General features: G+C 37.3%; 1 protein-coding gene across 2 annotated transcripts in view; it reads left to right on the forward strand.

Annotated features, from left to right (window-relative positions):
- Positions 1 to 21,753, forward strand: part of LOC149837706 (ATP synthase subunit gamma, mitochondrial-like) — a 65,861-nt gene extending 44,108 nt beyond the window's left edge. For both annotated transcript variants that reach the window (XM_090006186.1, XM_090006185.1), the window contains exons 5-9: positions 18,914 to 19,041; positions 19,648 to 19,770; positions 19,847 to 19,966; positions 21,034 to 21,155; positions 21,333 to 21,753. In XM_090006186.1, the coding sequence (XP_089862312.1) occupies positions 18,914 to 19,041; positions 19,648 to 19,770; positions 19,847 to 19,966; positions 21,034 to 21,155; positions 21,333 to 21,402 (563 nt within the window). In that variant the 3' untranslated portion in view covers positions 21,403 to 21,753. The remainder of the gene's footprint in view (positions 1 to 18,913; positions 19,042 to 19,647; positions 19,771 to 19,846; positions 19,967 to 21,033; positions 21,156 to 21,332) is intronic.
- The last annotated feature ends 5,572 nt before the right edge of the window (positions 21,754 to 27,325 follow it).

The following is a 27,325-nucleotide window of genomic DNA, read 5'->3' on the forward strand; positions in this document are numbered from 1 at the left end:
TGTACATCACACTCTTATTGTCACAACACATGTAGGAGGCTCCTGTCACTTGAACTCCTATATCAGCCAACAACCTTCTGAGCCAGACTATCTCCATCGTTGTAGTTGTCATGGCTCGATATTCAGCTTCAGTTGATGAAAGCGAAACCTTTTGCTGCTTCTTGCATGGCCACGAAATCAACGATTCACCTTAAGAAAACACAAAAACCCATGGTTGAGTGTTTGTTATTGGGATCACCTCCCTAGTCAGTATCGATATAAGCAATTAAATCTAAAGAAGATGAAGCCGACAGAAAGATGTCTCAAAAAAGAGAAGTCTTAATATATCTAATAATACGCAAAACTGCTCTCATGTGAACATAAGTGAGAGCGTGCTGAAATTGACTAGTTGTGTGTATAGCGTGTGTCTATGTCACATGGGTGCGGGTGCGGGGGTGTGGCAGGGCAAAAATGTAAGAAATTATATATATATATATATATATATAATTTTGAAGTTTTAACAGTTAACATTTGTCATAATATCATTCATCATGCATGCAATATATCAACCTAAATATTAATCAAATAGGTAAAGCAATTACATAAATCAACCTAAATATCAATCAAATAAGTAAAGCAGAAAAGAACTAAATTACATACCAAAAGTATATCCTACAATGTATATGACGATGAAGTAATGGATCTTAATAATTTTCTTCTTCATCATCAAATGCATCATTAGAACGAATACTGGGCTCAGCTAAATCCATGTTTGTCATGTTGAAATCATGCTCTTCCTCGAAGTCACACTCTTCTGGGTTTACATCTCAAAATTTAGATGTTCTTTGTCTGCGTTGCAAACCCAATTTGAAAATGTTAAATACAATACAAGTATATTTAAATGAAAAACTAAGAAATAATCAAATAACTAAGAGAGCAAATTAGTACTTATATTCATCATTGGTTCGCGAAAGTAATCAAAGATTTGAATGAACATATACTAAATCCTCTGCACGCTTGTTGGTGAGTTTGTTTCTCTTCATGTTGTGGATTTGAGAATATATGATCCAATTTCTTTCACAACAAGATGAACTAGCAGGTTGTGATAACAATCTTAATGCAATACATTGGAGAATAGGTGTTTTTGATCCAAATGTTGACCACCATGTGATAGGATCTATATTATCCTCCTCTCTCTCGAATAATGTCGGTCCATATAATCTCGAAGATGAAAAATTTTCAAACTCTTGTGTGACTTGATGTAGAAGATATGCTTCTGAAAAAAGTCTTGTCATACACATATTTCTATGTCTTGATAGCTCTGGGTCTAAATTTGGAGGGACACGACCAATACCACCTGCTCGCCACTTATTTGTATAATATTTTGAATTAAGAAAATGTGCCATGCAATGCAAATGAGTGTTGCTCTTATCCCATCTTTTGACTAAAATTGAATGAATATGGTTAAAAAAAATTGAATCATCCAATGCAAGATTTTTTTTTTCATGCTTGAAAACTATAACTTGTATTTTTTCAATCATATTATCCCACATTTCATAAACTCTGTGAATCATGGGCTCATCCTTGTCAACTTCTCTTAACATTTCCCAAATAGGTTACGTAAATTGAATAAAGTATACCACTTTGTCCCAAAACTCATCATCAAGAATAAATTTCTTAATTTATTGAGCCTTGATATCATCATCAGCACAATAGAATGCCTAATTTTCATCAATCACCATGCTAACCAAAGCATTCTTCACTTTTTTAATCCTCTTCACCATCACAATGATGGACGCAAAACGTATTTCAGCGACCTTCAACAATTTCAGGTCAGAATGCCTATTAAATATAGCATTAGCACGATGGTGGTTAACAACAAAATTCCTAATGCTTTTGACATTTCTTTCTAAATCTTCAATCCATGAACATAAAGCATATGCTTGTGAATTTTCTTCTTCTTTGGGGTTGCATATGCTCTTTAAGGTCAGATTTAAGCTGTGTGCTACACAGGGAGTCAGAAAAATATGAGGATACTGACTCTCCAAACTCAACACTGCACTTTTACAAACTGGAGTGTTGTCTATAATGATTTGTACCACTTTCTGATCACCCACTTCTTTTATGACTTATATAAACAACCCCTTTAAATACTCTTCATTTTTATATTTCCCATATGCATCAACTGCTTTCAAGAATATTGGGTCACTAAGCGAACAAGCAATGAAATTGATCAGTGGACGCCTTTGAATATCTGTCCATCCATCAGAAACAATAGAAACTCAATTTTGCTCCCATGAATATTTTTTAATCTCCAGCAACCTCTCCACATTTGCCCTCTTTTCTGCAAGAAGTGTGGATCGTATTTTTTCTGATCTTAGAGGTACATAGCCACTCAAATTACAATTTGCCAAAGATGTTACTAAATCCTTTCAATTAGGGGTGGCAATCGGGTCGGGTTGGGGGGTCAACATACCTCAACACGAACCCGACCCGTTTATTAAACGGGTCGGCTGTGGCAAACACGAACCCGACCCATTTATTAAACGGGTAACCCAACATGACCCAGTTAACCTGGTTAACCCGTTTAATAAACGGGTTGGGTCGGGTAAACAGGTTGGCGGGTTAGCGGGCGGGTCGGGTTGGCGGGAGGGTCGGGTAAACGGGTTGGCGGGCGTGTTCGGGTAAACAGGTTGACCCGCCTGCCTAACCCGTTTATTAAACAGGTCAGCCGGGTTGGCGGGTTGGCATACCCCTAACACGAACCCGACCTGTTTAATAAACGGGTTAGGCGGGTTGACCCGTTTATGACACAAACCCGTTTAAGCTAAACTCGAACCCGACTAAGAAGCGGGTTGGCGGGTCAGGTCAGGTTTTGCCACCCCTACTTCCAATAAAGATTTCTAGCCGTATTAAATGGGAGTGAACTAGAATAAAAATACCTCTCTACTTTTCTATCTATATCCTCCATTCCATATGTATTTAATGTTGCTTGTATCGTTCTTCTACCTCCTACATTGACTTTTTTTTTTCAGCATCTTCTTGGTGGCTTCTAAATGGCACACTAATTGCATAAGAATCACTCATTGCCTTTCTCTTCTCATATTCTTCTTGTATTTTCTTGTATTGTCTTCGCATTGTCTCATCAACTTTTTTGCATCCTGAAATGCCATGTCCTGATATTTTTAACAAATGAGTCTTCATTCTTGTGTAAGACCCAACAAAATCTCTTTTAAAGAGCTTGCATCGAAATCTCTTGTTTCCACCACTTCATTTTCCAATTTTTGCAAGCTTATCTACATCTATCGTTAGTAACCCTACATCATCACTCGCACTACAACTATCAACAAAATTAGCAACAGAACTCACATGTGGGGATGAAGATGATGCAAGTCTTTTCCCTTTATCCATCATTTTTGTCCTGAAAACACAAAAAAAAATATATTAAAATCAATTATGCAGACAATTAAGATTTAAAATATAGAGTCCAATGATGAGTTGTGGAGCCTGATTCAAAGTTTTTGCCCTTACTGGGCCGTCCGGGGGCTCCCCCCCGGCGCGGGTCCCACTGCTCATTCTACGAGCGGGGGGTCAGGAGGGCCGCCCCTGGCCGGGGGGGTCATAGGGGGGCAGCGCCCCCCGGAAGAATTTTTTTCTTGGGCTTATGTTTGAGACCCGATTTCTTATGGATCAGACCCGACTTGTTTAGCTTTAGGGTTGGCGCCCTTGCCTTGTATAAATTCTTTCTTTTCTTTCTCTCTTATAACTGTCGAAAAAGAGAAATAAAGTTCTTTGTTTCCTTCAGTTGTTTCTTGCTTGCGGTTTTCGTAACATCCTGCTCCCGACTCCCCTACCAAAAACAGGGAGGGGCTCGGCCCCTCCCTTGAAATCATAGGGAGCAGGGTGGGGGGCTCGACCCCTCCCCTGCCGACCCAACAAGAGAGCGAGAGGGAGCAGGGGGGTCTCGGCCCCTCCCCTACCGACCTAACAAGAGAGCGAGAGGGTACCTGCGACGAGGGAGAGGAGGAGGTGGCGTCGGGCTCCCCTGCGAGACGTCAGGAGGAGATGAGGCGAGAGAGCGGAGCTGCACGGGAGAGGAGAGGAGAGGAGAAGATTAGGGCAAACCTCTTTCGCAACCCCTTTTGATCGGGCAACACAATAAATTTTTTTGGTTTGAAAATTGGACGAAAATGACCCTGGGTGCATTGACCGCACCCATGGTCGTGTTGACCGCACCGGGTGTCACATCTGCACGTGCACCCACGCAGGTCGACGCGGGTGCGACACCTGCTTTGTCGAGTCCCTATGACTTAGGCGTGTGTTATGTCTAGTAATTGAAAGATAAGAGAGTGCTCCAATAAGTTGTCTGTAAGGAGTAGGATCTTCAAGAATTTTTTCAACGTCAATTTGTATCTTGGTGTTGGCAATCTTAGGGGTATCAATTCTCTTATCATCTGTGATTCTAGACTTGAAACATTATCAAAAGCAAATTTAGATTGAGATAATAAATATCCTCTAGGAGAGTAAGCAACTTCGATTCCTAAGAAGTATTTTAAGAAGCCTAAATCAATCATTTCAAAATATTTTTTGAGAAGTTTTTTAATATTTTCAACTCCCTGTTTATCTCCTCCAGTGATGATCATGTCGTCTACATAGAGAAGAAGAAAAAGAATACCTGCATCAGAAATCTTATCAAACCGTGCAATGTCAGTTCTAAATCCAACATCAAGCATAACTCGACTAAATCAGTCATACCAAGCCTTTGGTGCTTGTTTTAGTCCATAAAGAGCCTTTTCCAGATGAAAAGCTTTACCTTTAGGAACACTTATACCTGAAAGTGCCTCCATATAAACTTCTTCAACTAGGTTTTCATTAAGAAAAACTTTTTTAACATCCATTTGAAATATAAGCTATTCTCGAACAAACGCTAATCCTACCCACCTACAACATATAGGTGTCTAAGTATTAGCCTTTTCTAAAGCTTCTAACTCTATTCTCATGGCTTCTACCCATTCAAAATGTTCTTTAGCTTGAGTATAGGTTGAAGGTTCTACGTATGAATGAATTAATGCAATGAATGCTTTGTATTTTGGAGAAAAAGAGTCATAAGACACAAACTTTTCGAGTGTCTTAAAAATCTTAGATGACCTTCTAGTATGAACTTCAGGTTGTTCAATATATTTCTCCAGTGCACATGGTTCATTAAGATTGTAAATAGTTTTGTTCCTATGAGTTTGCTCTTTCAATAATTATATCATCATGACTATTATCAAGATCTCATTCATCTATTATATTAATACCACTATCCAGGTCACATTCATAATCACATTTTTCATGACTTAAACATAAACCAAATAAAAAGGAATACCCATCTACTTCCTTCGCCTTTTCAAAGTCAAAAAAACTTTATTTTTTTAAGGTCACATTACGTGAAACATATAATTTTTTATTTTTAGGATCAAAGCACCTGTAGCCTTTTTGGTTATCTGCATAACCCAAGAAAGCACAAGGAATAACACAAGGGGAGAGTTTGTCATTTCTATTAGTAAATACAAAACATTTGCACCCAAAAATTCTTAGTCTAGCATAGTCAGGAGATACTTTAAAGAGTTTTTCAATTGGTGTTATATTTTGCAAAGAAGAGGAAAACATTCTATTAATGAGATACATAACAGTTAGAGCTGCTTCAACCCAAAATTCTTTTGGCACTTGATTTGTTATTAGTAAAATTTTGGTTGTTTCCATAATATGTCTGTGTTTCCGTTAAGCCAGTCCATTTTGTTGTGGTGTATGAGAACAAGTTCTTTGATGTGTGATACCATGCAAATTTACATAATCTTTAAATTCTTTTGATAAAAATTCTCCTCTTGAATCTGTGCGGAAAATAGAAATATCTTTTTCAAACTTATTTTTAACGGAGTTAGTGAAATATTTGAAAATGTGAGAACACTTTTGATTTATGTTTGATGAAGTATATCCAAGTATACTTAGAAAAATCATCAACAAAAATCACATGTACATATCTACCCTTTGATATAAATGGTGTTGCCCCCCAAACATCTGAATGTATTAGCTCAAGCGGTTTAGAAGAAAAGAAAGTTCTTTCATGGAATTATAATTTCATTTTACCAAGAATACTGTCTTTACACGTAAAATTTTCAGAGTTACAATTTTTTTTCAAATTTGGAAAGTGTTGGATTTTAGATACATTAGGATGACCAAGTCGTTTGTGTCATAAATCCAACTCTAATTTCTTAACACTATAACAAAAGATATCCTTGGGTATTTTCAAAAAATTCATGTAACAGAGACTTCCTTCTCTATTGCCTTCCTCAATCAGCTTCTCTGACTAACGATCCTTTACCCAACAACCATTAGAAATGAGACATATTTATAGTCAAATATTTGTGAAACTGATAAGAGATTTAAATTCAACTTAGGAATATATTGAACTTTTGGAATGGTAAATTTTTTGGAGTTTTGTAAAATATTTTCGAAATTCCCTATTCCTTCTATTTGAAGAGATGTACCATCGACTGTAAAAACATTTGACATGCTTGAGTTGGTATGACATTCAGATAAAATTTTACTATTAGGGGGGGTCATATGAAAGGAAGCACCAAAATCAAGAAGCCAAAGGAGTTTTACTGGGATCGGAGAAAGATGAAACTGTTGCTCCAGTTGAGGCATCATTTGAAGAAGATACCCCTTTGAGAAGTGGTTGGAGAATTTTCGTAAGTTGACATTGATACAGGTGCATCATGAGGTTTGTTTTCATTAGTCTCTTGTGAAGAGCCAATTGAAGCCACCTTCTTTTCCTCCTGTAATGAAATGGTAGGCTCCACGAATGCACTTGAATCTAATCAAAAGGAAGTATCTAAAAGATACTTTAGACAAGACCCATAAAAGGGTATAAATGGAAAAACATAAAAATAAATAACACTTTATTTATGAGAGCAAAATGCTTAAAAAGCATTTAGAGGAATAATTTACACAAGGGGATGCACCCCTATTTATACAAGAGTATTAAGGAGAGCTCATAAGGATCTCTCCCTTTCTAGCTGTTGGAACTTCCAAGAGCTAGAATTCTAGCCGTTGGACTAGTTCCAACAGCTAGAAAGTTGATCAAGTTCCAGCTAGAAAACTGGAACTTGACCAAACTAGACGTATCTAGTTCTAATATAGAACTAGATACCAAAAACAAAAAGAAAAATTACAAAAAATTTAAAAGTATAGATACAAAAATATATAATAATAATATTATAATAATAATATTATTATATATGTACTGTTTATATTTTAACTCCCCCTTAAACTTACGATACAATGAGCGAAAGTTTGTCTAAGAGGAAGTGAAATCTGGGAGCCGCGAGAGGCTTGGTGAAGAAGTTTGTTAATTGGTATTCTGACGTCACATATGGCAGGTCAATGGTTCCATGCAAGTACTTCTCTCTGACATAGTGATAATCCATCTCAATGTGTTTGGTGCGCTCATGGAAAGTCCGGTTGCTTGCGATGTAGATTGACTCTTGTTGTCACAACACATTCGTGAGGCTTGTGTTGCTTCAACTCCCATATCAGTGAGCAGTCAGTCGCCTGAGCCAAACAACTTTCATTGTAGTGGTTGTCATGGCTCTATATTCAACTTCAGTGGAGGAAAGAGAAACCTTCTGCTGCTTCTTGCACCTCCATGATATTAGAGATTCACTTAAAAATACACTGAAATCAGTGGTTGAGTGCCTATTATTAGGATTATCTCTCCAATCAGCATCAGTATAAGCAATTAAATCTAATGATGACGATGCAGACAAGAAGAGTCCTCGTGAGAGAGAACTCTTTAAATATCTAATAATACGTAAAACCGCTGCCATGTGAACAGAAGTGGGAGCATGTTGAAACTGGCTAGCTGTGTGTACAAGATGTGCTATGTCTGGCCGAGTGATGGAGAGATAGGAAAATGCTCCAACAAGTTGTCTGAACGGAGTGAGATCATCAAGACGCTCTCCATCATCAATTTTCATTTTAACATTGACCACTTCTGGAGTGTCCACCTTATCATCTGTAATGTCAGACCTGAAAACAATATCAAAAGCAAATTTAGATTGAGATATCAAATACCCACGAGGAGAATAAGCAACTTCTATTCCTAAAAAGTATCTTAATAATCCTAAATCAGACATTTCAAAATGAGTTTTAAGAAGAGTTTTGATATTGGTAACTCCCTGTTTGTCGTCTCCAGTGATGATCATATCATCCACGTAAAGAATAAGGATGATGATACCTGCATCAGATTGCTTAATAAACAAGGCAGTGTCAGTCAAACAAGAATGAAATTCAATATCAGTCATAACATGACTAAATCTATCATACCAGGCTTTTGGTGCCTGTTTGAGGTCATAAAGGGCCTTCTCAAGACGAAGTGTTTTACCCTTAGGAATACTAATACCAAGCGAAGCTTCCATGTAGACTTTTTCAACAAGACTCTCATTTAAGAAAGCATTTTTGACATCCATTTGAAATATTGGTCATTTTTTAATAGAAGCCAAAGCAATTAAAGTTATAATAGTAGTCATATGGGCCACAGGGGCAAGGGTTTCTTCGTAGTCAATGCCATACTCTTGAGCATAACCTTTGGCTACGAGTCGTGCCTTATATCTTTCTAGGGTCCCATCATTTTTGGTTTTGACTTTATAGGCCCATCTACAACCTATAGGTTTCTTTCCGAGAGGAATGTCTTGAATGGACCAAGTGTTGGCCTTCTCTAATGCATCCAATTTTGTTTTCATAGCTTTAACCCATTGTTCATGGTTTTTGGCTTCAGAATAGGAGGAAGGTTCAACATAGGATTGGATTAATGCAAGGGCTGCCCTATACGAGGGTGAAAAAGATTCGTAAGAGACAAATTTTTTGAGAGGTCGAGAAATTCTAGAAGTCCTACGAGGGAGAACTTTAGAAAACCTTTCTAATGCACATGGTGGGTGTTGCTCTCCAATTCTTCGTCTTGAATATTGCAGACCAACATCCCTACTGGTTTGGTCTTCGCTATCATTTTAAAAAATAATAGGACTTTGATCATTGTCAAAGTTATATTCAAAATCCTCTTCATTGAATTTTGAAGTTAAGTCGATTAAAAAGGAATATTCAAAATATCTTTGGATTTTTCACTTTCAAAAGAACTTTCTTTTTTTAGAAAAGACACATTTCTTGATACATATAATTTGTCATTTTGAAGATCATAGCACCTATAGCCTTTTTTATTTTCAGCATATCCCAAAAAGGCACATGGGATTGTACGAGAGGAGAAATTATCATTTTTGTTTGTAAATACAAAACATTTGCAACAAAAAACTCTTAATCTAGAGTAGTCTAGAGCTAAATCATAAAGTTTTTCAATTAGAGATATATTTTTTAATGAAGAAGATGACATTCTATTGATGAGATAGGTGGCAGTTAGAGTGACTTCAGCCCAAAAACCTTTTGGAACTTGACTTGCAATTAGCAAAGTCCGAGTGGTTTCCATAATGTGGCGATGCTTGCGTTCCGCAAGACCATTTTGTTGAGGGGTGTGTGGGCATGATCGTTGATGAGTAATACCATATAGATTAAGATAGTTTTTAAATTCTCCTGACATAAATTCTTCCCCTGAATCAATGCAAAAAATAGAAATATTACTTTGAAATTTGTTTGTGACCATTTTATGAAATATTTGAAAGTGAGCAAAAACTTTAGATTTATGTTTAAGAAAATAAATCCAAGTGTGTCTAGAAAAGTCATCAACAAAGATGACATAATACGCATAACCACCTTTAGAGATAACTAGTGTGGGTCCCCAAACGTCCGAATGTATTTACTCAAGAGGTTTTGTAGAGACAATGGTTCTATTAGAAAAAAATAATCTTTTCATTTTACCAATAATGCAGTCTTTAAAAGCAAAAAATCCAGATTTACAAAATTTTCCCAAACTTGGGAAGTATTGGATTTTTGACATGTGAGGATGACCAAGTCTTTTGTGCCATAATTCTGTTTCTAATTCCTGAACATTTAAACAAAATACATTCTTTGGTAGTTCCAAAAAGTCCATGTAATATAGTTCTCCTTCTCTATGGCCTTCTCCAATCAGCTTCCTTGACTGACGATCCTGTATCCAGCAACCATCAGAAGAGAAGGATATATTACATCCATAATCAGAAATTTGTGAAACAGATAAAAGGTTCAAATTTAATTTTAGGATATATTTAACTTTTGGAATACAAAAAGTTTTGGATTTTTGAAAACTTTCAAAACATCCTATTTCTTTTATTTCAAGAGATATTCCATCTGCTCTAAAGACTTTTGATATACTTGAGTTATTTTTATGACATTCGGATAAACATTTAGCATTTGGGGTCATATGAAATGAAGCACCAGAATCTAAGAGCCAAGGGAAGTTACCTGGACCGGATACCGATGCAACTGCCGCTCCAGTTGAGGCTTCAGTCGAAGAGGATACCCCTTTGAGAAGAGGTTGAAGAATCTCCATCAGTTGAGCCATAGAAACAGGTGCATCTTGATCTTTTGGCTCGGTTTCAACAGATGCAACTCTTTTTTCGTCTCTCCTTTTTAGCTTTGGACATTGAGGCCTATAGTGCCCCAGTTCATGACAGTGGTGACAAATAACTTTTCTTTTGTCAAACTCACCACTCTGTCTCCCAAAATGAGGCGGTCTATAAGTGCGAGTATGATTCCCTGGTCTAGACACAACTAGAACTGAATCATCATCAACTTTTGGAGTGCTCTTTCTAAGACGATTTTCCTCCATAGTTAGTTCTTCAATAGTATCCACAATAGTAGGGATTTTACCACGATGAAGTAGAGCCGATTTGGTGGATTCAAATTCTGACCTTAATTCATTCACAAATTGGTAAAAGTGTTCCATATCGAGTTGTTTTTGAGGAAGCTCGATATCTTCGGCACAATGTCATTTTGGCTCTAGAATATCTAAGTCTTCTCAAAGTTCGGACAACTCATAATATTTACGAATAGTTTTGTCATTTTGAGTTAATGTCCGAACTTTTTCTTGAAGATTGCACACATGGGCAATATCTTTAAGGGAGTACATATTTTTGAGGTATTCCCATGCCTTATCAGCATGTTCAAATTTAGCGAGGCTAGAACATTTTTTAATGTCTATGCTATTAATAAGCCATGACATTATCTTTGCATGCCCTATCCTCCACTCTTTTCATTTCTTTTCATAAGAGGTTAGAGCCTTAGTCTTCTCCTCTTTCGTTAGAGGGACTTCCTTCTCACCCTCTTTTTTTATGAGAGATAGTTTAGGTTTCGAATTAGAACCATCCACTATTCCCCATAAGCCTTTTTCCCATATGTGGTACTTCATAATTGAAGCCCACATCACATAATTAGTATCATTCAACTTCATGGGTATGATGGTGACCTTATCATAGTCATCCATCATTTACAAGGGTGTGAAGAAGATAGTAAGGAGAAGAAGGAAGAAAAATGAAAATAGAGAAAAAGGGAGAAGGGGATACAATACAATGTTGTTGCTCAAGTCCTTTTCTCCAAATGGATCCTCTTGTAGTCGATAGAAGAGTGATAAAATACTCTTTTGGCAAGTGATGAAACACTCCTTTGCAAGTGACGAAACACTTTTTGTAAGAACAAGGTAATAACACACCTTTACACAAGAGGCACGAAAATCGAGGTGAAAGTTTTTCAAGATCTAAGAGTTCCGTAGCTTTGATACCATGTAATGAAATGGTAGGCTCCACGAATGCACTTGAATCTAATCAAAAGGAAGTATCTAAAAGATACTTTAGACAAGACCCATAAAAGGGTATAAATGGAAAAGCATAAAAATAAATAACACTTTATTTATGAGAGCAAAATGCTTAAAAAACATTTAGAGGAATAATTTAGACAAGGGGATGCACCCCTATTTATACAAGATTATTAAGGAAAGATCATAAGGAGCTCTCCCTTTCTAGCTGTTGACAACTAGAATTCTAGCCGTTGGACTAGTTCCAACAGCTAGAAAGTTGGTCAAGTTCCAACTGGAACTTGACCAAACTAGATGTATCTAGTTCTAATAGAACTAGATACCAAAAACAAAAAGAAAAATTACAAAAAATTAAAAAGTATAAATATAAAAATATATAATGATAATATTATAATAATATTATTATATATGTACTGTTTACATTTTAACACCTCCCTTCTTCTAGACTTTGGGTATTGAGGTTTAGTGTGCTCTGGTTCATGACAGTTATAACAAATAAATTTTTTTCTGTCATAATCATTGCCTTATTTTCAATAAGGATTGTTATCATTGCTCATTTCCTTGTTTCCAATGAGGTGACTTATAGGGGCGCATGTAGTTTCCCGGTCTAGAGACGGCAAAAAAAAGAGTTGTCTTCATCTTTTAAAAAGTGCCCTTTTATCCTATTCTCTTTCATACTCAATTTTTCGATTGTGTCAACAATAGAGGGTACTTTTCCTCTATGAAGAAGAACCGATTTGGGGCTTTCAAACTCCGGTCTCAAGTTATTTATAAATTAATAGAAATGTTCTGCATCAAGTTGCTTTTGCTAGAGCTCTATATCTTTCGGGCAATGCCACTTAGGCTCAAGAATAAATAATTCTTCTCAAAGTTCGGACAATTCATTGTAGTATTCCCTAATACTTTTGTCTTTTTGAGTCATTATCCAATCTTTATTTTTGTAAATTGCATACGTGTGCTATATCCTTAAGAGAATAAATATTCTTAAGGTATTCCCAAGACTAGAGCACTTTTTAATATCCACGCTATTGATTAACCAAGACATGATCTTGACATGCCCCATTCTTCATTCTTTTCACTTTTTCTCATAAGTGACTAGTGCCTTAGTCTTCTCACCATCCGCAAGAGGCACCTCTTTTTCGTTCTCTGCCTTTGTGAGGACTAGTTTAGGCTCTGGATCAAAACCATCAATTAATCTCCATAATCCTTTTCTCCATATGGAGTGCTTCATTATTGAAGACCACGTTACAAAATTAATATCATTGAGTTTCATGGGTACGATGGTGACTTTCTCAATGTCATCCATCCTTACAAAGTAGACAGAAAGAAAAATAATAATAAATGAAAAGTGAGAGAGTAGTAGCACGAGCACACCACCACGGCTACACGAGCCAACGAACCACGCTTGCATAATTACACAAGCACTTGAATCACCAAGAAATTCTTTCTTTCTCCCTTGAACATGGAAAACGGGGCAATACGCAATCCTCAAGAGTCAAGAGCGAACACGGCTCTGATACCATTTTAAGAAATGGAAGCCTCCAACAAGATCCGCCACAATGCCAAAGTGAACACACCAAAAGCCACAAATGGGCTTACTCACAAAACCCACACAAAGAGCAAGGACAAGAATTTAAAATAAATAATATTTTATTAATGACCTTTATGCGAGAAGCATACATAATGTGGAGGCTTTGCCTCATTTATACACAAAGGAGGACTCATAGAGAGTCGTTGGAGCCCCAACGGTTCAAAATAGTCCCGTTGGGACCCCAACGACTCTCATGTTTGACTAGTCAACATGTATTGACTAGTTCAATTACAAATAAAAGAAAATAAAAATAAAAAAAGAGAAAATATATATATTTATATGAATATATATATATATATATATTGTTAAATTATGTATAATCTATGTCACACGAACTCGGCTAAGGAGGTGCTGCACCCGAGTCGACACGCCCTGACACGGGTGCGGACTCGGGTGCGGCTTCGGACTCGGCCCAGACTCGGTCAACGCCGATTCAGACTCGGTCAACGAGTCGAGGCCGAGTCCGTCCACATTTTGGACTCGGTCAACTTTGACTGAGTTCAAAAATGTCCATTTCGATTTTTAAATTACATTTTGGATCCGAGACGGGTCGGGTCCGGACCCGACCCAGATCCAAATTTCTTTTGCAGCCGAACCCTAAAAGGGGTTTATCGACAGGGGGAGGGGCTTACCCTCTCGATTTTGCCTCTCCCCCTCAGCCCCTGCAGCTTTCTCCTACACCCACGTCGACGATCCAGACTCCGGTGACGGTACGCATAGGCAACCACCGTCTCCCCCTCCGTCAACACTCAACAGGTATGTCGATCGACCCTCCTGCACCCTCTCCTCGCAGCCTCCCTCCTTGCACCCTCTGCTCGCAGAAGAGGGGCTCGGCCCCTCTCTATGCCTCCTATTCACAAAGGAGGGGATTGGCCCCTCCTCGTTTCGTTTATGTCAGGCAGGCCCCTCCCCCCCGTACCCTCTGCTCGCAGAAGAGGGGCTCGGCCCCTCCCTGTGCCTCCGATTCATAGAGGAGGGGCTCAGCCCCTCCTCGTTTCCCTTTTATCGCAGGGGTAAGAAGTAGGAGTGGGGGAAGGAGGGGGCTCGACTGACAGGCCGATCCTTGCCCCGCCGAACAGCAGGGGAAGCGAGGAGGGGCTCAGCCCCTCCTCGTTTTCCCTGCTGCCTTTGGCTTTTTGGCAAGGGCGAAGCCCCTGACACGGATAAGGTTCAGCAGGGGCTTGCCCTGCCCCTCCTTTTTGCGTTAGAATAGGGGGTAGCCCCCCTATCTCGAACCTGGTTTGCAGTGGAGGGCCTGGTTTGAACCTCATTTGCACAGGAGGAACGAACCTGAAGCTCCTATTACTATTATTTTGAAGTGTTTATTATCTTTATTTTATTTACTTATTTTCTTTTCAGTTTTCACTTTTCAGATATAATGGCGAGTTCTAGCAATAGTGTTAATACATTTGGTTCAAGTTCTAACCCTGAATTAGAAGTTTCTCAACCACTTTGGAGGCTTGTGATAAAAGGGGTAAAACCTAGTAGTGGTGGTGGTGGGAATGTACAGTTTCATTGTAATCTATGTAAGACTGTTTTCACAGGTTCTTATACGCGTGTGAAAGCACATCTTTTGCATATTCGTGGTCAAGGAATTAGGGCATGTTCTGGGGTTGACAAAGACATGTTAAAACAATTAAAAAAAGAACAAGAGGAAGCTGAAAAGAAGAAAATTGCAAAGATGAGAAGCGATTCGATTAATTTGTCTTTTCCTACTGCTAGTGATATACAAGAAGAGCTTTTAAAGAAAAGAAAGAGGGAAAGCAATAAAACAATACAAGTGTCATTCAAAAACAAGGCAAGAGCAGAAATTGATAAAAAGATTGGTCGATTCTTTTACTCAAGCTCAATTCCTTTTAATGTAGCTAGAAGTCCATATTGGAAAGATATGATTACATCTTTGGCTAATTGCAATTTGAGTGGTTATGTGCCTCCTAGTTCAGAAAAACTAAGAACAGTCATTCTTGCAGATGAAAAAAATAGAATTGAAAACTTGTTAGAGACCCAAAAATTTGCATGGAAACGACATGGAGTGTCGATTGTTTCTGATGGGTGGACTGATATACAAAGACGACCATGATAAACTTCATTGCTTACTCACTTAATGGGCCAATCTTTTTGAAGACTGTTGATGCATCTGGAGAGTATAAAGATGCTAAATATTTAAAGAGATTATTTGTCGAACTGATAAAAGAAGTGGGTGAAGAAAGTGTGGTGCAAATCATTACTGAAAATGCTCCAGTTTGCAGTCGTGCAAGAATGAATTTGGCAAGTGAAGATACATATTCATATATTTTTTGGACTTCTTATGCAGCACACAGTTTAAATTTGGCACTTAAGAGTATATGAAATCCATCAGAAGATGATGCACATGCACATGAAATGTGCTTATGGATTGAGGAAATAGAGCATGATATTCGAAATATTAAAAATTTTGTTGTAAACTATCATAATGCCCTTTCTATATTTAATAGGCATTCTGATCTCAAGTTACTGAAAGTTGTTGAAACTCGTTTTGCTTCTCTCATTGTTATGATAAAAAGAATTAAGCAACTCAAGAATGCATTGATGATGATGGTGGCTGATCAAGATTGGGATTTTTATCATACTGAGGATGATGTCAAGGCTCAAACTATAAAAAAATGCATCTATGATGATTTTTGGTGGGATAAAATTACATATTTTGTTGAATTTACAAAGCCTATTTGGGAAATGTTGAGAGAAGTTGACAGAGATGTACCCATGCTTCATAGAATTTATGAAATGTGGGACAATATGATTGAAAAAAGTTCAAAGTATCATTTTTAAACATGAGAAGAAAGACATTGCACGTGATGATGATTCAGAATTTTACAATCATGTACATACAGTTTTAGTGAGAAGATGGGATAAAAGCAATACACCTTTGTATTGCATGACACACTCTCTCAATCCAAAATACTATGCAAAAAAATGGTTGACAGCAGGTGTTGGTTGTATTTCTCCAAATGAAGATCCTGAGATATCAAGAAATAAAATGATATGTTTGGGAAGACTTTTTAATGATCCTCACATGTTTAAGGTTGTAAATAGTGAGTTTGACAAGTTTTCTATTGGGAGATTTGATTCTTTAGCAGCACTTGTGGCAAGGGACGAGGAAGATCCCCTTAATTGGTGGGCAACATATGGATCAGAGACACCAAATCTGCAATGTCTTGCAATGAAGTTGTTATCCCAACCTGCTACATTTTGATGCAGTTGTGGACCATCCAAGAATTGGGATGTAAATCCAGAAGATTTTGACTTGGAGGGAGAACATAATTTACATATTCTCAACATGGACTACCTCGATCCTGTTCTTCCCTCTAATTCAGACGATGAGGCAGATTTATGATAAGTTTTGTTGTTTATCACACTCACAAGCTTCTTTATGTGTTATATTTTGGTAAGTTTGTGTTGTTAAGAATTGCTTTTTTATTTTTGCTTTAAAATTTACAATCTTTGTGTTAATTTATTGTTATATATATAATTATATATATTTAAAATATATATATTTATAATATATATTTTTTAATGTATATATATATATATATATATATATATATATATATATAGCCGAGTCCCCGTGTCCAAATTTTTTGGAATTGCGCTGCACCCGTGTCGCACCCGCACCCATGTGACATAGTGTATAATCAACCATGTAATCTAATATATATATTATATATATAACTATATAAGGTAATACATATACATATACTATATATATGAATATGTATCTACTCATTATATTGTATAAAATATATATATTTTCCTATTGTTAGTCGTAGGGGTAGTTTAGTCATTTTATGCATATTCTTTTTGTATTTTCTTTTCCTTTCTTAAATTCTTTTTTTCTTTTTTCATTTAATGGTTTACTTACCTTGGGAGGGGCCAACACACTAGTCGTTGGACCCCTCCAACGGTCACATTTGTGACCCTTGGAGGGGCTCCAACGACTATGTGTGGAGCCCCTTCCAAGGCCCACTAAGCCCTATAAATATGGGCATTCTCTCATGTATTTTCCATGGCTTTGGGTCAAAGCCCAAGCATTCAATAAAGTTTTTTGTTCTTTTAGTGCATTTGTTAGATTGATTTGTGCTTTTGTGCACAAGTGTTCTAAGTGTTCTTATTGTGCATGTGTGCACGTATTTGTTATCAAGAATATTAAGGTCTTGATCATAGTATCTTGTTGAAGATACTTTCACATATATATGTACAATTTTAACATGGGGTACAACTGAGTCCCATTTTTCTAGTTTTACAAAGCTCTCGTCATACTAAGTGTGTCCATGTCACACCCTGTACTTATTTGTGTGTCTATGAGGTACAGGAAATAGGAAAAGTTACGGCCTGACCTAGCCTAACACAACTAGAAATTAACTGACTGACTTAAACATAGCTCCCTTCATGTTCATGGTGTCCTCCTGTCGCATCCATATACAAATTATTATAACTGTTTAGGTTTCGGCCATTGAGTGGAAAATGAAAATAAAAATATAATGAAAAAATAACTTGATCAAACAACTTGAAGAAATAATGGATAAGTATATTTGTGGGTAACTCGGTTAAAAGACCCTCATTCTTTAAGTCAGTATTCTCATCCAGTGAATTAATATTTCAGTAACTTGTCATCATCATCAGGCCTTGCCATCTACCCACAGTGGAATCTTATTCGTGTTCTTCTCTGGAGTTAGAACATATTATTTTCCAGAATATGAAAATAACGTGCTTTACATCAAATGGAATTTCATGAATTAATTGTGCTCTTAAGATGTAAGCATGCTTTTTTTTCTCTTCACTTGCTTTTCTTTTTTCGCCTTTTGTCGGTTAACGCAAATGTAAAGTATCATGGGTTGATTCTCACTGAAGATATAAGCATCTTATTATCTTGAGTTTATTATCCTATGAAGAAATAAGCATGTAATTTTCTTTCTTCTTTGTCACCTGTTTTTTGGTTTCTATCTTTAGTGTACATTTTTTTCATCCCTTTTGTTATTCTAACTAGCTTGTTGTTCACAATCATTTTCTTCTCCTTTTTGAGCTAATGATATCTTTGAAGCTCCCTCTATTTGATGGGAATCCTGAATACTAGTATCTCTTCAATGTGATGAGGGGTGACAATGGGTTGGGTTTGGTTCGAACCCAGGTAGAACCAGACTTGGACCAGATTTTCGGGTATGGTATCAAGTCCTAATCGGGTCCACTATAAGAAAAACCATACCCGGACCCGATAAGAACTACATGAACCAAATCCGAACCATACCCGGTAAAAACCATATTTTTATCATTTTTACATTGAAAATTTGTGGGTCTTAATCGGAACTCGGGTCGGGTTTGGGTCTGGTATAAAATTTCACAAACTGTACCCCGGTCCATGTATTAATCGAACCTTCAGGTCTGAACCCAGATCTTAATCAGGTCTTCTTATTTATCACCATACCCGGACCCTATAGGGTTTGGTTCGAGTCGGGTCTGGGTAAACCAGGCCGGTTGACACCCCTATATGTGATGCTGCTAGCTTTGTTGAGGCTGTTTTATGCCACCAGGTCCTGATAAGGAGACAAAATATGTCATTCTGGGAGAGAAGGCAAAAGTGCAACTTCTGCGTGATTCCAAGAAGGATATTGAAATCTCCATAGCAGATTTGCAGAGGAATCCCTTAAACTACACCCAGGTTTGTTCACTAGCATTTATTTGGTGTCATGGATTCATTGTTTTTTTGCTGTTTTTTTTCTATTCTTCGGTGATCATAGAGATAAATTAGAAGGAAAGAGGTTCTATATTGGTGAGTTGTATTAGACCGCATATCTTATCAAACGAGAATCTGTGAAAGTTCCATCTTTTGAAGTTATTAGGAAAGAGGTTCTTCATTTGTAAACTGTGTTCATATCCTCTACATCTTTGCAAACAACAATCTTCGAGTAATCCAACTCAAGTTAGTATGGAGTAGAGTTTTCACTCTACACAAGTTGTTCGAGTAATCCAACTCAAGTTATTATGGAGTAGAGTTTTCACTCTACACAAGTTGAATGTTCTTTACTATATTCCAAATTTTAGATAGGACTTAACATAATGATCGGATGACTTTGCTGCAACTAAATTTAGGGGGTATGCAGTCATGCATAAGGCTTTGTTTTATGCACCCGTGCCTTGCTCATGTACGAGTTGCTAGGCTGAAAGCATTTTATGCATCTCGTATGGTGGTAACTGATCATCTTTTTCTTCTTTTGTCTTGTTAAAATGATTGATGCTTTCTGATAACTGTTTATGTTACTTTCAGGTTGCTGTTCTTGCAGACGACATTCTAAAGAATGTTGAATATGATGCACTGAGGATTATTTTTAACAAATTTCATTCAGTTGTCTCTTTTATCCCCACAGTGTCAACTGTCTTATCGCCTGAGGTGAATTTCTTGTGGGTTTTTTAGTGATATACTGCTACGTACTTGACCTGAATTGTTTTGGGTCTTGATGATTTAGGTTGTTGAAAGAGAGTCTGAAGGAGGAGGAAAGCTTGGTGATTTGGACTCTTATGAAATAGAAGGGGGTGAAACCAAAGCAGAAGTGCTTCAGAATCTAACTGAATTTCAGTTTTCTTGTGTAAGCTTCATATCTAGGTCTTGTTGTGCCCAATTGTTCATCTTCTGGTTATTTTTGTTTTGAGCTAAATGATAGCTGTCTATTTCATGGATTGAACCTTGCAGTACAAGCAATCTTATATATAGATCTTTTATTCACCGTGGGTTTATTCAATGTTTTTCACCCTAAGCATCTAAGGGTTGCTGGATTTTGTCAAAAGGGATCAACCATTGTTGGCATCGTAAAATGCATGTTAGTTCATGATGCATGGGATTAAGATGATTTGGATATCTGCATGCATGACTCCATGCCGCACTCTTGTAAGACACACTATCTCCTGAATTGTCAGGCATATTTTTAAGTGCTTCTACTATCCATGAAGTATTTCAGAGGTTATGATAGTTAAGTGTATTGCATCATTTTGATTTACTTGTGGGAATAAGAGCTCTAGAAAACACTTGGCAACTGGATTCTGCATATAATATTTCTTTTTCTTTTCTTATCATGTTTAAACTTTTAGTTTATGTGGACTCTGTAATTACAGATTCCATTTTATTTGGGAGGAACCTAGGATCTCTAACCAATGCCTTGATAGGGTTCCATGAATAGTTTCATCTGCAGATGAAGCTGCGTTTCATAAGGTTGCTTCACCAATATCAAGCTTGACCCATCTAGGCAGGGTCCAGTTAAAGCTTATGTAGTTTTTTTGAAAACTCAGCTTAAGTTATCAGCACGGGTCATGTCTCCAATTTATGCATCGTTCGGACACAATGTCACATAAATCGTATCCTTTTATAGTTTGCATCAGACTTGTCCTGATCCAGCCTAACATTTTTTTCAATGTAAGCATCGTTAGGTCACAGTGTCTCATAGATCATATCTATTTTATAGTTTGCATCAGACCCGTCCTGATCCAGGCTATGATGTTTTCTTCAACTTGGAGAACTAGAACGAACATACAATACCTGCACAATGAGGCCTACTCTGGCATGTTCCTTTCGGTGCATTCAGAACTGCTTCTGTTGTTTCATTCTATTCTAATTCTTTCTGTTGTTTAGGTATAAATTTTTGGGTGTTTCTGATGTTAGGTCCTATTCAATGCTTGTCTGGAGAATGCATGTAGTGAGCAAGGAGCAAGGATGTCTGCTATGGACAGTTCAAGCCGAAATGCTGGGGAAATGCTTGACCGCCTTACTCTTACTTATAACAGGTAACTTTACTAGGGGCTTGGAAGCCAAATTGAGGACTCACATGGTACCAAGCTATGTGGGTGACTTAATTCCTTCTTGAGGGTCCGAAGTTTGGATTGTCTTTTTTTGGTGAGGTTTCTTTATCCAGTCATGGAACACTTGCTTTGCGGTGGAACTTATATGTTTTTTTTTTGCAGAACCCGTCAAGCTTCTATCACAACCGAACTGATTGAGATTATATCTGGTGCATCTGCACTGACCGGTTAAATCACTGGATTGCTGCCGCAAAGGTAGCAACCCTGATCAATTGTTTATGGTGCTTTCTGCAGACGGGTTTCCTTTGAGCTTCATAATAAAGAAAGATTTCCCTTTGGTCTAAAACATTGTGCAAATCTCATGGCCAGATTTTGGCATCTATGATTCAGAGTCTGTCCTCTGTTTAAATTTCAGTTTTGGAATTCATGTTTGTGATAATCTAGGCTGAGAGAAAGCAGCAACTTGTTTTCCTTTCTGGCATGACAATGCTGTAGAAATGGCTTTCTGAATATAAATTGTCATTCTCATTATTTGATGTTCAACTGTTACCATCTGGTATAAACTTATCATTTGCTATTGTGACACTAGTGCCACCATAATTTTTGAACTTGACCATGTCTGACCAGTCGTATTTTAAAGGTGCTGACCTCAGCTTTCAACATATTGTACTTTCTGGAATCATAATAGATTTAATCATCCCATGTCAGGTCCAGTGTATTCATCAACTTTACAAGGGAGTTAAATGATCACATTACTGATCTCTGCCAACCTAAGTGGTAGGGCTTGTGCCTATATATGGTATAATATATTCATGAAATCATCAAACATTCCCAATCTACACCCTGCAGTTTAGAATTGATGCTCTGTGGTGTCTATGATGCTTAATGGCATCATATACGACCCTTGGTGGTGAAAGTGGAGTTGGGAAGGGTGCAAGTTTTGTTTTCCATAACGGAGCTGGGTGAATTAAGCCCCCCTCCTTAACAAAGGGTTGGATCAATCTAACCAATCTGGAGGACATTGTTACCACAGCACACGGCCCCCCGGATAGGAACATAATTGAGTAGTTTACAAGCCTGCAAAGTGGGATTACAACCAGTAACAAAACAAAGATGGTAAAGCTGAGTTAAGGCTGGGAATCCATTTGCTCATAGTTCTTGTGCTCTCACGGAGACGGTGGTGCCATGCCCTGAAGCAGCAGTTATTATTAGACATATATATGGAGCCATAGAATGGCGCAATAAAACTCGGCACTTCTTCAAGAACCTGAATCAGGCAAGAGCATATTGGAAGTGTAACGTTGAGCACTGGTTGCGATGAAATCTGGATTGCTCTTCTGAACTACAAAATTTAGGATAACCTCCGACATAGACCTATATGACACTAGCTGAATGTCAATATCTTTAACACCTGTTGGAGGCTATGGGTGTGGTATTACGCCAAAACACAACCTAATTGACAGGGAGGGTGTTGCGTGTTCTCCCCCGAAGACACACTGTTTGCTACAGTGCATGTTTGGGGGTCTGAATGAGTGCCATGTATATAAGCACGTGGGGCTTGTATCCCTGTGTGTGTCGGCATCACTCAACATCGGAATTTGGGTGTGGTTGTAAAGACTTAAGTACCCTTTTCTGCTATTCTCGTCATGAAACGATGGTTCGATTAAAAGACAAAAATGTCCTTCATCCAAAAAAGGGAAACGACGGTTCGAGAAAAAGACATCTAGAAAAGTGAAATGCCGGTTTGAGAATAATGTTAACTCTTCAAAGTTCAAACGTTTCATTTTCGCCCTAAGCAGTAAACTTTTGAACCATATGTTGTAACAAGAGCTCCCTTTGACGACGCACCCTTTGTCGTTGTCTGCTGCCACCGGACCCTCCTTTGTTATAGTCTGTTGTCGCCGAAGCAACCTTTGCTTTCGTCTGCTGCAGCTGAAGCACCCTTTGCCGTCGTCTGCTGCCACCAGAGTACCTTTTGCCGTTGTCTCGAGTCCAGATCCCTGCCTTGGTTTTTAGCTTGTGTTACAACACATTGTCGCCTTCTCATTGTTGCCTTGTGTTATAAAATATTCTCGGGTTCGTTCCTACCTCATAGAGATAACTATAAATCGATCGACTGGTTCGATCATTGATGGGCGTCATAGGGGCATTTGTCGGCCATCTCTTTTTACAGTCTTCTCTTCTTTTTCGTTCTCGTTAGGCAGTATGAAAAAAAGCAATGACGCACAAACATTCCAACAAGTGTCATTAAGGCGTCGTGAGTACCTTTCCATGTCATCATACTATTATTGAAGAATGTATGTCGTCGTGAGTGCCATTAAGGAGTTGTTTTCTTATTGCAGGTCAATCTTGTCTTTTCAACGGTTGGAAAATTAAAGATATTTGTGCGCTGAAACCTATTGACAAGAATGCTTGTTTATAGATGCGAGGAAGGGCCTCTACCCTATCCGGTATCATCCATTCACTCAGTATATGCAATGTATCGCAAATCGCGATTGTAGTAACATACTACCGATTTGTGAGATATTGTTTTGTAGTGTCGATTTGTAAGTTATAATGTTGAATTCTGTATCGATTTATAATATATTTTGTGAAATGTATATCGATTTGTAAGCTATTATGCTGAATTTCTGTATCGATTTATAATATATTAGTATGTGATATATATATCGATTTGTAAGATATTATGTGTTTTCTAATAATGATTTGTAAGATATTTGTAGAAAGACTTAAAACGTGTGCGTGCAGAAATATATTGTTGCGTGCTTGGGATGGCGATTTTCGTATTCAAATCACTGCTCATTTAGCGATTTCTATTGAAATCGCTTCACAACGTCACAGATATAATGAAATTGCTATCACATGAATTGCTATCGTCAACACATATATGACAAATCATTTCTTTTATTGGTATGATAAGTAACAACTCGATGCATAGTAAAAATAAATAACAAATCGTTGTTGCTTTTATATTGTGATTCATTTGATTGTTTCTTTGACTTGCTTAACCTTATCAATATTCATTGTTATATGCATCTTGAATAAATCGTAGTAAACATATGTGTTGGCTAACACAAAATGATATCTTGCTTATGACATTGGTGAGCTTATCATTTGGTTGCAATGAAGATGGTCTATCTCAATCATTTGAAATTTATGAAGAAGTGAACATCTGTACTAATGACGCACTTGAAGAAGTGAACATGTGCACTAATTATGCACATGATAAGAAGGGTGCATGCATTGGATTCACTCTTGACTTAGAATGTTCCAGCAGAAGAAATGCAATTCGATAATGAGGTAGATGATCATGACAATACACTTGATAAAGGTGCAAGCACTAGGAATGTACATGATAGTACACTTGACTTTTTTCTTATAGAAGGAATGCAGTTTAATAATGAGGAAGCTGCATATAAATTTTACAATGATTATGCCTTAAAACTTGGCTTCAGTGTTAGAAGGTCTTCTTGGTCAAAAAATGCACAAGGTGTCGTGGTGAGAAAGACATATGTTTGTTCTAAGGAAGGTTGGAAGAAGTCAAGTGAAAATCCAACAAGGAGCAAGCCAGATTCAAGATGTGGATGTCCAGCGAGAACGGTGTTAAGAAGACTTTCGAATGAAAAATATGTAGTTCGTATTTTAATCAGTGATCATAACCATGATTTAGCAGCTTCATTTATGACTCCTATGTTAAAGTCACATCATAAAGTAACTGAAGCGCATGCTGCAATTGCTGAAATAGCTGATAGTGTCAGCATTGCACCAATGAAGACATACAATTTGTGCACACACATAGATGGTGGTCGCGAGAATGTGTCATTCACACCTATGGATCTAAGAAACCACTTGAGAAGGAAGATGACATATAACATGAAGAATGGAGAAATATGTTCTTTGGTTGATTACTTACAGAAGAAATCAAGCATTGACCCTGGTTTCTTTAGTGCAATGCAACTGGATGAAGATGGATATGTTGTGAATATGTTTTGGGCAGATTCAAAGTCTAGAGTAGATTATGAATGCTTCAATGATGTGCTTGTTTTTTATACGATAATGAAGATTAATACTGAACAATGGTCATTTGCGCAGTTTGTCGGAGTGAACCATCACTCACAGAGTTGTATATTAGGCGGCACTTTTTTGTATGATCAGACCAAGGAAAACTTTGAGTGGTTGTTCAGAGTATTTACACAGGCAATGAATAAGAAGCAACCTGAAGTTGTACCTACATATGTTGATCACACAATTATGGTTGCAGTGTCTCATGTATGGCCAGATGCACATCAATGCCTCTGTTTGTGGCATATCTTTCAAAAATGCAGCAAAGAATATAGGACACATATTTAATCAGAAAATAGGGTTTAACAAAATGTTTATAAGATGTGTACTTGAGAGCGTAAACAAGGTCACCTTTATGTTTGATTGGGAGGCAATGATTTAGATGTACGACCTTGAAGACTGTGTGTGGTTACAAAATTTATATGTAGAAAAAGAGAAGTGGGCATTGGCATATAGAAGACAATACTCTTGTGTATGTATGATAAGCACACAAAGAGTTGAATCTATGCATGCTACACTTAAGAAAATCTTGTATTCATGTTTAACAATGTTTTGATTCATAGAACAATATGAATTATTTATAGACGGTCTTAGACAGAATGAGTTTGAACAATATGTGAAATGCTTCAATACACACCCTATAACTTTTGGCATAAAAATATTGATGCGACCTACAAATCTGTATACACTAACTATATTTGAATAGATTAAGAAGGAGGTTATACAGGTCATTAATTGCAACATAGAAAGACTCATGCAAATAAAAAATATGCACAAATATTATATTGTATGGGAGGACGAAGAGCATCCGAAAAGGCAAGAAGCACATGTTACGTATAATGTTGACAACGAAACAGTTGAATGTACGTGCAAAATATATGAATTCAAAGATATTTTATGTTGTCATGCATTAAAGACACTTAATCAAGAGAAGATATAAAAAATACTCGAGTCATATATAATGTGAAGATGGACAAGACAAGCAAAGATTGAACTGCTGGATACAGATAATGTATGTTAATCTGGTGTTGTTGAGAAGTGCCGCATAGCCTCCCGTTACCAACAACTATGTAGGTTACTTATGCATGTTGCAGATTTGGCATCGAAAATTGAAGAAGCCTATGTATTCATGAGAAAAGTGTCAAGGGACTCACTTGAAAACGTGTAGTTAATTCACCATCAGTCTATTGTAGCTCATGAAGACCAGTCCAAGAAAATGGGAGCGAACAACATAGGTGAAAGTCATGCTTTCCTTGACACTAATGATAATTTGCGTCGAAGCATAAACACCATCTTCAACAATTCAGGAGTGAACGTTATAGATTGTGATGAAAAAAATTCATGTAGCGAAGGGTATCAAAAGAAAACCTACGTCTGATCGCAGTCGTCGAAGGACAAAGGGTGCACTAGAATTGGTTGGCAAGAAAAGGTCTAAGAAATAACCAAGCTCTAAGCAAAAGCAACCAAGCCCTTTGCATGAACATGTATGTAATACATTATACTGCTTTTCATATAAATTGCATTATGTGCAGCTTATCAATATATAACTTGTGTAATTTTCAACATGCAACAATACCCTACAGACGACATGCACTACAATGTTTTAACCTTCAATCCTCTCGACAAGTTTTTCCGAAATGATAGCTTCAGTTTTCCAAGTCTTTTGGTATGTAATCAATGTTGGAAGGATGTTTGTATTTCTTGTGAAACTTAATGTAGTGTCTTATATTATTCTATTTTATGATAGACTCATATCAATTCGAAAGCGAGCTATGGAACACAAGAATCATGTGTGAATTCTGTTTAAGTTGCCCCATAAAGTTAGTTGTTATGCCTCTTTGCATGACCCAATTTTCACATTGTCGGATTTGTTAAGAGTTTAACAAAACATGAGGTGAATATGCTTATACACTGGATGGTCTTATTAAGAAAAAGTTTTTGGATGAAGCCATTTTCATGATTCGTCAGCCACAAAAATAGAATTGTTAATATTTTGGCTTCATCTAAAAAGCTATGAAACACAGGAATGGCATGTGATAAATCGTTCACTCACATGTATAAATCGTATCATTCACATGTATAAATTGTCCAAG

Source organism: Nuphar pumila, chromosome 5 (assembly GCF_984573655.1).
Source record: "Nuphar pumila chromosome 5, dmNupPumi1.hap1.1, whole genome shotgun sequence".
NCBI classification, from domain to species: domain Eukaryota; kingdom Viridiplantae; phylum Streptophyta; class Magnoliopsida; order Nymphaeales; family Nymphaeaceae; genus Nuphar; species Nuphar pumila.